This window comes from Antrostomus carolinensis, unplaced genomic scaffold, assembly GCF_000700745.2.
Source record: "Antrostomus carolinensis isolate BGI_N321 unplaced genomic scaffold, ASM70074v2 scaffold8802, whole genome shotgun sequence".
Lineage (NCBI taxonomy): Eukaryota > Metazoa > Chordata > Aves > Caprimulgiformes > Caprimulgidae > Antrostomus > Antrostomus carolinensis.
Genome location: NW_010298993.1, coordinates 25667 through 38743, shown reverse-complemented (window position 1 = coordinate 38743; position 13077 = coordinate 25667). Strand labels below are relative to the sequence as shown.

Genomic DNA, 13077 nt, shown 5'->3' with positions numbered 1-13077 from the left:
TTATTTATATGGAATTGAAAATGGTGCAGGCCGAATCCTGACCTCAGTTACATCTCATGAAATCTGGAGGAACAGTTTAATAGCTGTAAATGGCATGTAAACTGGAAGTGGTCTGTACACTGAACATCAAGATCACCACAAGGATTTTTGCTGTGACTTCTTTACATCAAGTCAATAAAGCTAACACAACAATACTTTATTTCGTTTAGGGGAAATGTCTGTGGACCACAAACACTTATTTTTCATGCTTAAAGATATTTCAGTAATAATACAAATGAATAAAATACAAGCAAAGAGGAGAAAAGGTTTGTTCAAAGTCTTATTTCTGCTTTTGTGATACTTTTGTATTGAACCCTATTAAAAAAAAAAAAAATCTGTTCTTTGTTGCCATAGCAATAGATTCCCAGGGTGAAATTATATCATGCTGCTTTTCTTCTAGGTTTCTGCAATGTGCAATCACCACCCACTCTCCTTCATTACCGTCAATAATCAGCAAGCCCTCCCCACCCCCAGCCTCTCTTCATCTGCATGTTTTGGGATGGAGGATGTAGTAGTTATTGTTTTGACAGATGTAGAGAAGCCAAGTGAATTCTCAGCATGATGAGGGAGCACTGAAATGTCTCCAGTCCGGTCCCCTCTGACAATGCCTGTGAGCACCTATCTGTCTTCAGTGCCAAACCTCTTGTGCGCACACACTAACTGCCAGTGTCAGCTCTACAACACTGCACTGTGGTCTGCTGGGAGAGGTGGGAGAAAGCACCTATGCTAGCCTAGAATTGAGAAAGCAATGTCAAGTTTGAAGTAGAACCCTGATTTCCTGACTTAAAATGCTATTGCATTAACTCAGTGTGCCACCTCACCCTTGCACCACGACAACTTCAAAATGAACACTTCTGTAGCAGATCAACAGGCCGAGCAGAGCCTGCAGAACATGCACCACGGTCTGAAGATTAGAACACAATGTAACGTATTTCAACAGGCTTGTGCCAGGAAACAAAACAAAACAAACAACTGGCCTCCATGCAATTATTCTGAAACAATGTACAGTTATCACTGAGTATCTAGCCCTGCCTTTAGCTGTATGGCTGTTTCTCCAAGGTTATATCTACACATGCTTTTTTAACACTAAACCCCCAAATCAAAGCAAGTGGTTAAGCTAAAGAGTTAATTCATGTTAAACACTGATCTTGTTTAAGTTCTCCTGGTCTCATTGCTTTAGAGGACCAAGCCAATTCATTATACTGGTTTACAATAGCTGAAGAACAAGCCCTGGATAACTTTCTGACATTTAATATTACTGAACATTTTTCACTGTATTGAAATAAAGGCTAGTGTTCTCTAGTGTTTATTCATGTTCTCACTACTTAGACAAAGCAATGCAACTGCAGATTTACCAAGAGCACTGAAGGGACATGACCTTCATCCTCCTCCAGTCCCAGACCTTTTCCATTAGTACTGCTTTCACCCCAGAGTCACAGATCCCGGTCATATGGCTAAGCCACCAACCCACCCACCTCCTTTACTCAGATTCAAGGCTGCCTTTCTCCTCAAGCAACATTCACCAGGTTTTCAATAGTAATTTTTGATTTTCAATCTGAGTTTCTCGGTATGTCTTTGTTGTTCTTTCATACATCCTGACAAGATTTTTCTCTCATCGAACAGCTTGTAAAATATTTTTGTTTTCTAAATAGTGGTATTCTTTTGCGGAATAAAAAATGGTTTTCTAATAAAAACAAAAATTTCTACTTGGCTACATAGAACATACTGTAAAAAAAAAGGAGTGCTTTGCACAGTACTATGCATTACATCTTCGCAACAGTGTGATAGCTGAAAGTCAAAAGGAAAAAAAAAAGAGCTGCATGACAGAACTCTTTCGGTTTGCCTGTCGGATTAGCTGCTAAATATGATTTCAGGTACAAGACACGTCATTGTTAGTGCATGCCTTCATGAATTCAGGAACAAGACGTTTTGAATGCTTACGGCCCATTTAGTAATTCTTTATGGATACAATAGTATCCATTTAAGCAATATGCCTGTAAATAATGTATCTTTTTTGTAACGTGATTATGAATGAATCATGATGTTACTTTTACGCTGAGAATACTAAACCAACATTCTGTATATTAATAGTGGACAAATCCATACTACTCCCTATGTCTTGAAGCCAGGAGAAGACCCTGGATTTGAAAAGCATTCCCTTTAGTTAAGCACATAAGAATTTCACCCATTGTTCTGCAGGGTGCTGCATGATCGGATGCTCGCCCAGCAGTGGTTACAAACTCTCCAGCCTGTACCTATGTAAGCAGTGGTTTATTCCACCAGATTCAGCGTTCACAATGTCTAGCATCTAGTCCTCCACATCTGCTTTGCCAAATCTCAGCTATAGATTCCTTCAAGAATTTTCCATCCTAATGGGCAACTGTGGCAATCACGAAGAAAAAATATATTGTTTTTGGCAATGACAGCAGTAAGATCACTTGTCACACCTGTTCTATTTGTGGCTGACGAGCCCAAAGGGTATTTACAGAGGAAGGTCCTTGACTCAGGATGCAAAATCCTACTGGGACAGTTGAGTATGTAGGTATACAGCAGCCTGCTTTTCCTTTGAAAATTGCACAGAAAGAAAACCATCAACAAAACATAGAACAAATCAACTATCCCTCCTAGAAGCTGAATTAATTAAGTCACTTGTTCAGATTTATCTGTGATATAATAATAAATCAATGAAAGGGACACAATACTAAATTAGTTAAAGGCATGCTGGGAGGGATTAACTCAGCTGGGGAAAATGGATTCCAATCCCCTTTTAACACATTCTGCATCAAACAACACGGGAGGTGCCTGCTGCTCACCCTCCACACCATATTTGCATCCTGCCTTGCTTTGGAAATTATTATTTTGGCCCAGAGTCCTTCCTCCACCATGTTCACTTCCAACTTACTCCCACTAAAGAGGGGCTGTCAGGGAAACTCTCATGACTCCTTGGTCCTCAGTAGATTATTTCAGCCATCCATAGCAAGGTAGAACCTACTCAAGTTGCATTACCTTGAGCCAACAATGCAACTAGGGGAAATAAAGGGGATGGGGAAGGCCAGGGAGAAAAAATTCAGCAGGCAATGGCTGGGCGTCACAACTGTTACTCTTTACACCAAGCAAAGTTAGAGATCAACCTCAGAAACTGGCATTTCCTCAGGGCAGATTTTTTTCTATACCACGGGGAACTTAACTGACTGGATTACAGTACTTGAACAATATACAGTATCTCTTAATCAGCCATCCAAGATTAAATGTCACTTTGTCCTGGTTTTGCTAAGATAGCAAGGAAGTTGTTGATGCCCCCTCCCTGGAAGTGTTTAAGACCAGGCTGGATGAGGCTTTGAGCAACCTGATCTAGTGGAGGGTGTCCCTGCTGACGGCAGGGGGATTGGAACTAGATGATCTTTAAGGTCCCTTCCAATCCAAACCATTCTATGATTCTATGATTCTATGAAAATAATGCTATGTTAACTTCTTTTTGGTTTCAGTTCTTACGATTACTGGCCTGTTGTCTGTTTGCTAGGCAGAAGTACATCTCAGCAGTATACCTGACAGGTGTCTGGGCAGCACAAGGAGTTTTTCGTCCTATTATTGACCTACTAATGCTAACCTTGGAGTGAAAAAATACTGTGTTATAGTCAAATGTCTAAAGTTTAGTGTAAATGCAGGGCTGATGTGGTGGTCCTCTGCATGCATATGATAAATCTGTGAAGAACTCTCAAATGTTAGTGCCTCTAATCAGTTCTGCATGTCCTTCCCTCTGTCAGGATGGGAGGACCAGAATCTTTCCCCATTTTCTGTCATGCACTTTTAATGTGAGTCAGAAGTATTACCTTAGAAGGAAATGTCCAAAATAGACTGAACTGAATCTATTACTTTGGATATACATCTTTAATAAAACTTTTCCAAGCAATGGAACATTCTGTGTGATACAAAATGTTGTGTTGCTAGGTGGCATGATTTGTTCTTAATTTGTCTGGATATTTGGCATGGACATTTGGAATATAAACATTCTGAGGAGATACTGTGGTGTCATAAGTACAGAGTGCAGCTGGAAGTACAATTCTTTTAGGATACCAGAAGAAAGATGTTCTCGAGTTTGCATCAGGAGTGCATTTCTGAAATGTCTCTCAAGCATTCCTGTCTACAATGATGTAGTTTGTGTTGTGGACTAGTGTCCTGGTTTTGCTAGGATAGAGTTAATTTTCTTTTTAGTAATTAGAATAGCTGCATTTTAGTTTCAGTGTTTCAGTTCAGACTTATTATGAGAAGAACGTTGGTAACAGTACTGGTATTATTAGTTGCTGCTGGAGCTCAAGGCCACTGTGTTTGGCTGCTTCACAGCCGCACTAGGACTGAGAGGGGAGAAGTGCAGTGAATAGCAAAACCCAAAACTGGCATCTGGATGTGCCAATGGGATATTCCATATCATATCACGTCATGTCAGTATATTAACCGGGGATGACCGGAAGATGGGGTAGTCTCTTGGGGATCGCTCAGGCTCACTCTTCCAGGGTTTCGGTTTTGGGACTGTCTCAGCTCCAGGATCATTGGCTGGCACAGGCCGGGCATCGGTCAGCGGGCGGTGAGCACTGTGTATCACTCATTTGTATAGTCTGTTATCACTGTTGTTATCATTATCATTTTATTTTAATTAGTAAATAGTTTTTATCTCAACCCGTGATTTTCCTTTCCCTTTTCTTTCCAATTCTCTCCCCTACTCCCTGGGCGAGGGAGGAGGAGGGTGATAGAGCAGGCTGTGTTTGGCTGCAAGCAAAAGGGTGAATCCACCCAAACCACCACAAGTAGTTTTGAAGTAAATGAACTATACTCATTTTGATTGAAATTAAATTGGAAGATGCCTTCCAAGGTCCACCTAATGTGCTCTGCAAGTGTGCATTCAGTCTGTGGGACCAGAGTGGAATGAATCTGAAGTGTACAAGGAGAAAAAAGAAAGTTAAAAGGCATATAATGTGGAAGTTGGGTCCTCATTACAGTTTTGCACCACAGATCTGCCATTCCTGGGAGTGTGGTTGTAACCTTAGTAATTTCTCAGACATGTTAAACCTTACTTCTTTTTTTTCCTCTTTTCAGGCCAGTATGGAAATCCTCTAAATAAGTACATTAGACATTATGAAGGATTGTCTTACGATGTGGATTTGTTACACCAAAAACACCAGCGTGCCAAAAGAGCAGTATCACATGAAGATCAATTCTTGCACCTAGATTTTCATGCTCATGGAAGGTTAGTGACATTTTAAATATTTTATTCATATGTGTCTTTTAATTATATAGTGAAATGTAAATAGTGAAATACAGTCATCACACTAATGTTAGCTAGAATACACTAAAATGCAGTGCTTACACTTTCTATGAAGTATTTTCTTTGATGTCCAGGATGAGTGTGAAATTGTTGCTTGTAATCGCTCAAAGTTCTAGCGGTAACTGTTAATGCACTTTGAAGCTTAAACAATGGAATCATATTGGGAACAGAATAGTAGCTGATTCTGAGTTTATAATGCAGCTTTGGCATATTTTATTTTTTTTTTACAAAAATTATGCCAAACTGCCTGAGGAGATTTAATTGAGGAAAAGTAAAATTTCAAATTGCTTTTGAAACAACAAAATAGGTCAAAAAAGTGTTCCGGTTTTTGTGTAATGTTATAATCTGTTTTCTTTGATATTGTGGAATTAGCAATTATTTGACATGGGGAAAGCATAATTCCTGTTACAAGACTTGCTTTGCCTTGCATTTAACGTGTGATTGTAAGATCCAGTACAAAAGTTAGATATTAAGTGTGAGCAACTGAAGTATAATTTGTAGGTTTCACTTAAAATATCTTTGTACTTTAGAATGGACTGCTTCTTGTATAACTGAGGAGAAACGGCAAGAAAGTTAAAATATTTGTGTCTGTATCTTCGTTGCACCAAAGATACAGACCCTCCTTTGCAGCACCACTGTCTTAGTAAATTTTTACGAATATGTAATGCCCTTGCTTTTCTAGTTATTTCAGTTACAATTTAAGTAACTAGAACTTGATAAATAATTGCTAGCCATATGTAGAAACATAGGAAGTTTGACAGAGGAAAGGTAAACCCGGGTCTTCTGGATCTATATTTGGAATATTGTTTTATGAGTAAGCATTCTGCTTCTGTGCCAGCTTGTAATTTCTTCAGAGAATAAAGTGTTGCTACTGGAAGTGTATGGTGTAATGACTGAATTTCAGTGCATACTCCCAAAAGAATAGCATTAGGGTTGTATTTGTAACTGCTGTAGAACTGCAACCCAAATCCTGAATTTGAATTCCTGTCCTTGAAACCACATTTTTGTGTGTGATTTCTAGTCCGGGGAATCTTATTATTTAAAGAAGAGTCACATTGCTACTGTCTCTGCTGTAGCTTCACAGGCAATCTCTAGTCTTTGCTATTAAATTGTTCTAATAAACAAGACTGCAGAGTAGAATGTTTCAGAGGCTCCTCATATTGTAAACCTTTACGCTTTTAAATTAGATCTCCAGGAAGGTTGCAAGTTTCAGTGAAATGCTGCCACTCTTTAACTGCAGGCTGTTGGCTAATTTAGGCTTACCAAATTGTGTACTACTGCAGAGAAGAACAGGCCAGACCATGTTCCCAGTATCATATTTGTGCTAGCACTAGTAATCTTAAAACCATGCAGGAATAGGATCTGGGAACTGGTCCAGCTGAAAATTATTTGGGGAGGGAAGGGGGAAATCAGCATGACTTGAAGGGGTGATGGAGGGAGGATGAGACCATTTTTTCTGGGAGCAATTCACATTCCAGTCCACTTGAGCAGATTCATCTTGTCATTGGTAAAGATCTCATGATAATCTTCTGTAAAATAGAGCTCTTAGCTTAGCTTGTGCATTCTATCTGTGTTAATAAGGTGGGTTGAAAATCCTTATTGTATAAAAATGGTAACTGTACTTACGCTAATGAGGTCTAAAAAAGATTTCTTCACTTACTTCATGGATCTTAGCCACACCAGACATTAGTAGCTGATTTTGATAATGGCTACTATTACTTGTGAAGGAAAGTGTTGGTGTTTATATGCGTAATTTATTTTAAATCCCTATGCTCTGAGTCACAAGTCCATCATTAACTGAGGAGGCTGAATGGAAACTTACTATAAAGTCAAACCAGTCCATAATTTAGGATTTTCCTGTGACACATCTAACACTTCCTGACAAAAAGAGGGGAGTTGACAGGCTGTAAATTTAGTCCACAAATTCCTGTTAATCTGCCTGTGTTCTTACCAAATATTTTCATTTTTCTTTAAATATGAATTGGGAAGGATCAAGTAAATTGTGTTTTACTTCATGCAGTCTGTTTAGTAGCTTTGAAGGTATGCAGCAGTTTGAAAAACTGTATCAGTAGGATTGCCTTTTTGTAGTTGTAGCTAGTTTATTGTGAATAACTAGAAGTAATTTATGTCATCACTGAGAATGAGAACATTAAAACCTTTTTATCAAATATTCTACTTACTTTGTGCTAAGGTAGGAAATACAGCTTTTGCAAAATACTTAAACCATTTAGATTTAGCCCATGGACTCTTAAAAGTGTTGTTTTATTTAAATACAGGTGATGAAACTTAAAGGCATTCAGTCAACATGAGGTTTGAGATTCTGAAAATTTAAGACTGAGTTTTTGAATAGCCTTATGGTTAGCTAAGAATGCATTCAGGTGTAGTGGTTTATTGGCATACAGCTGTCCAACTTGCATCTCCTCAACTTAACAGAGATACTAAACAGCTGCTACTGTACTGAAATTATAATCTTCTGTTTTGAATTGGCTTCTGAATAAATGGCTGTCTTCTGTAGCCAAAGGAAAAGCTGTCCTAATATTTGCTGCTGTTCACTGCTGGACCACAACAGTTCTTACTCTGTATCTCTGGTACCAGTTTGAACTTGATAAACTTTATTTTTCAGTTTGTGCCAGAGGAAGCACCTGTTGGGCACGTGGCCAGTCAAGATGGGAAAGTTATTTGACTGGTTATTTTTCAGCCAGATTAATTCCTCATGAAATTTGGTATATAAGTAAACTTGCTGTAAGAAGAAAGGTTGCAGAAATAAGCAGAAGTGCTGAGAGGGAAGATGCAATACTGCCCCTTTCAGTGACAGCACTGACATATACCAGATTAGCATTCATCGAACTTACAGGTTCATTGTCCCGAAAACAGCTGGCAGCTACAAGGATTTTATGATTGTGTAAGTAGCATCTGTTCTTTTCAGTAGTCTGTTTGAATTTAAGAACTGTATTTCTTAGTACCCTTTTATTTAAAAAAATAAAAATGAAATTTAACTATTATTTATTTATACCAAGTTAAAGTGACCATTTAACTATGGGCTAATAACAGTTTAATAATGAAGTAGATACTGTAATGATGGAATTAAACCCAAAGCTACCTTTTGTCACCAAACTCAGTAGTTCTACAAATGGGCATATAACATGTCATCATTGAGAAACCCTGCCTTAGTTAACCTCCATCTGTAAGTTAAATGCTACACAGTATACTGTTAAGAACAGAAATTTTTGTTGCTGGGTAATCTAAAATACAACTTGTTTTGACAGGTGTGATTAATTAAACCAAGCCAGCCACTACTCAGTTCTAAAACACTAGCTTAATAGGACAGTTAAAATTGCTGAAACTAAACTATGGATACCTATAAATTCTTTTGAATCATAAAATATGTAGTTTAGATGAGTTGACGTATTGCTTCACCAGTACTGCAAAATGTGTTCATTTCTAAAATGCTTCAAATTGGAAGGAATATGAAATTTTAAAACAATCCTGATATAGCTCTTCCACTTGACAGTTTATATTGAGTGTTTTAGTGTGAGTGAATTTAAGGTGCCCTTTGAGTACAGGGAAGGTTCATACAAAGATAGTGAATGCATAGTGTTAATATTAATCAACTAAGTTCCTGGTATAAAGGAGCTTTTGAACCCACTACACACACCCCATTCCACCTGCCAAAACAAGTTGTATTTGTTTTGTATCTGCCTCCCCCCTAAAAAAAAAGAGACAAAACCAACCAAACAAACAAAACTGAAATCCCAAAATACATGGAATGATTCATAGAAAAGCAATGCCTTTGGCACCAGCTTGAGATACAGCTTTCTTTTGCAAGTCAAAGTAATGTCAGTAGTTTTGAAATAACACTAAAACTGACATTGTATTTTATACCTAGTTTTGACTCACTCACAAAATCTGTACTTGTACTTGTTCACTTACTGAACACAACCCTTCCTGTGCAGAGAAGTTGGGAAGTTTTCCTCACTTTTTTCAGTGCATTTTGCATTGAAACATTTGCAATATATTAGTTGTAGGACATCTTAAGCTGCGTTCCTATCAAGTGTGGAATGTCAGAAATATATTGGATACTTCATTCCTTGTGGTTTCATTTTGAGGACAGAGCCTGAAAAACTTGCCTGAAATCTGATGTTCTCTGAACTATACTTTTTTATCTAATGACAAAACTGAATTCCTGACACCCAGATACATTCAGAAGGAACTACATCTATGTAATGTTTAACTGTACTGTCAGTCAGCTTTTTACTTAATGTATTCCTAATAACTTACGCTTTCTAATTTTTTCTTGATTTGTCCTATTAATCACCCATCCACACTCACTTCCACTCTTTCTCCTGAATTAGTTGTTGACTCTTGCTTGGGAAAGTTACATACACAACTTGAGTGAACAGCTGAATTTTCAGGTGGTACTTGAACACAGTAACACCTACTTATCATTAAATGAAAGATATATTGAGAGCTTCTTTCTTATGTTTTGCAATTTAGCTGCAGTTTTCCTTAGATTTTTTTACCTAAAACTTTATATTAAAAAATAAATACTGTAAGTTGTTAACTTCAGACATGTTTGTTGGAATATATGGTCTGTACATGATCCTCATAATAGGAAAACTGTTATTGGAAGTGCTTGCAATATCTCTTCTTCGTAAGCCATACAAATAAAAAGACTTTTCATACGGTTATGGTTGTGAATATTAAAAGCATTCACTTGTGGAATGTTGTTAGTTTGTTCTATAAAACTTGAGATAGTTTAATAATATGGGCTTCACTGATAAAAATGCTTCTCTGTGTTCTAATTTGGGTTTATAAATCACAGCTGCTAAGTCCAGATTCTTTTAGCCCAGCATATTCATATCTTAAAAGCTAGCTCAATATAGGGTTAAAATCATGTAAATATTAGATGATTATGTCAGTTGGTGCAACTGGAATAACCTGTTCTTCTGCCTCCATCACCTTATACAGTTCATCTGGACTCAAAAATGCTTGCTGTCTTCTACTGTGCTCCCAAAATGTAGTGGAATGTAATATTTTCAGATCAGTCTGCATAAATGCTTGTAGAAGTTTGCATTATGATAGTCAGAAACTTGAATACCTTCTAAGTAGTGATGAAACACAAGCTTTGCTTATACTGCATTAAAAATCAGTGATATTGGTCATTTGTAGTGAATCCTTGGTGACAATTAGACACATCCCTTCTTTTTTTTTTTTTTCTCATTCTCCAGAATGTTCTTGCCTACTCTTCTGCACCACTACAAGGACATAACCTTATGTAGCCAAAAGAGCATGCATTATGTAACTTTATAATTGCAACAATAGGTGTTTTTTCTGGAGGGGAAGTAGTTTAGAAAATTCTTATTATCCTATCCTTCTCGGGTTTGTATGGGCAAGGATGGAGGGAGAAGTATTTTGTCTTCATGGTTCTATATAAAAAGGCTGATAATATGCATGTGCCTGATGTGGCAAATCCAATGGATACCAAGATTTTGTTATTAGTACTTCAGATAACCTGACAGCTAAAGTACCTATCAGCACTTTCAAAAGTGGCACTGGGTGCCAGGAGTGAGAAAGATGCTTGAGGCAAGTTTCCAGTTGAGGTTGTTTTGCCTGATTACATCAAAGTGCTGAGAGTTCAAAAAGCAGTTGGAAAAAACTCCCATTAGTCTCACTACTGCTAGTAGTAGGCTACTCCATGTAATCTTCCCCCCCCCTTCCTCCCTCTAGTCAATGAGCAAATTTTCTATAATGTCTTTATTATTAAAAAAAAGCTATATGTTGCACCATGTGCATGCAATTCAGCTGCTAGGTAAAGTTGCTGTAAATTGTCACCCAGTTTGGAATAAAGCTCAATAGATTATTGATTCTTAAATATTCTACTACCTTTTACAATGTTTTGCATTGAGCAGATGAACTTTTATAAGAATCAGAGCTTGCATATTGTGAAACTGTGTGGCTTTGTGTCTTAATCTGTGCTCACTGCACCATTTGGCAAGGCAGATTTGTGAATGCACTGTTTGCTGATTGGCTTTAATATTGATTTTCTGTGCAAGTATCTTTTTCATAATTATTTTGAACAGCTATCAGTCAAAGTTGAGCTTTCTAATGCAGTCATGAATGGCAGGAATGGACCACAAAATTTCAGAGTTCTTAATTAAGTATGAGGTTTTTTTATTCTTGGTGCTATAGTAATCTGTAATCCTTTTTATTGCCTTCATTATTCAGAAGTGTTAAATGTTTATGTTTAAATAAATAGCTGTTGACTGTATTTTAATAGGTTATGAAAATGAAAGAGGCTACCTGCCCAGAAACCATGTTTGATATGAACGTTCTGAGCATGCTGCCATGCTGTCTGAGATGGGCAGAAGTAACTCAGCTAGTTAGGCTTGGATTAAAGAAGACTTTATATTGTCACTGTCTGTTTTTTATTAAACACTAGATGTTCTTTTTATGGCATTTAATTTAAGTACTTTTGTAATTGTACGTACAACATAGTACTCAATGAATGAAATGGCTTTATCTTCTACATTCTGCGAATCTGTCAGAATATAAAGCAGATCCACTGTTACTGGAGTAATCTGAAAATTTGTTGTGTCTGTTTTTCAGTTCCATGTGCACTTAAACTCCCTCCTAAACACACTGATTTCTTAAATAGGTTGTTTTAGTGATCATCAAATAGGACTGACTGGTTGGCTTCTGTGAGACTTATGTATTATTTCCATGAATTTTACTAAGTGAATTTTTTGCAACATTTACTTACTACAATTTTTGGCTGTCCTGACTATAAAAAGAAAAAAATAAAAATCTCTTTAGTTCTTACTGTAGTCTTTTCAGCTTTGTTCAGTGCTGTGACTATTCTTCAATCATCCCCTACCTATTTTACCTTTTAAGTTACATACCTTGTCAAATAACTTGCCAGGCAAGAGACCCATGAATTTGGTCTCACTTTCTACATCTGTTTTGTCAAAAAAACCCAAAACAACAACATTCTGCGGTGCTTGTAATAAAACAATTTTATCTTGCAGAGAATTGGGAAGCAAGGATCTGAGTTCTTACTGATTTTTTTTTTTTAATTAAATTAATCTAAAAATGTTTTAGAGACTGGGTCTAAATGTCTTGCATTTTATGGGTTTAAATACAGCATAGCCTCAGGAAAAAAGGCATTTAGTGTTTCACTCAGATTTGTCTAGGAAATGCCTGGTACAGTGACATTGGACTGGCAAGATTTTCCCAGCTGAGGCACAGAAGGGTTCCAGCGGTACTGCTGAAATTTATATTAATGCTTTAGAACTTTGCTCCTTGGCCAACAAACTTTAGTAGACATAGCCATGTTTTCAAAAAGCCATATTCTTAAAATGAAAAGCAATAGACTCAAATGAAAGTATTTGTGTGCTTCATATGTGCTCATATTATCAGCTAGCAGATTCCTTTTCTTTCTATATCTTTAATAATTTTGCTAAGAAAGCTTCTTTCTAAACTAGTTTCTTAGTTTGAATTCATGTAGCAACTTTGATGCCTTGTGATTTTATTCTAGTACATCTTACCTTTTTTCTTTTTTTTTTTGGTCACATGTTTTTGAATTATGTTAGAACATGCCACTGCATGTTAATATTCAACCTTATGTAAATACAAATGGGAAGGTTATTTTGGATAAACAGGAAACCAAGTGACAGAATCTGCACTTAACTTCCCAGAGAAGTTTTACTGAAAGGAGGAAG

General features: G+C 37.0%; 1 protein-coding gene across 1 annotated transcript in view; it reads left to right on the top strand.

Moving 5' to 3' along the window:
- Window positions 1–5130: 5130 nt before the first annotated feature.
- LOC104520833 (disintegrin and metalloproteinase domain-containing protein 10) overlaps window positions 5131–13077 on the top strand; it is a gene marked incomplete at both ends in the record, with an annotated part of 33031 nt that continues 25084 nt past the window's right edge. Inside the window, one exon of the mRNA XM_029083661.1 lies at window positions 5131–5281. Coding sequence (XP_028939494.1) covers window positions 5131–5281 — 151 coding nt within the window. The remainder of the gene's footprint in view (window positions 5282–13077) is intronic.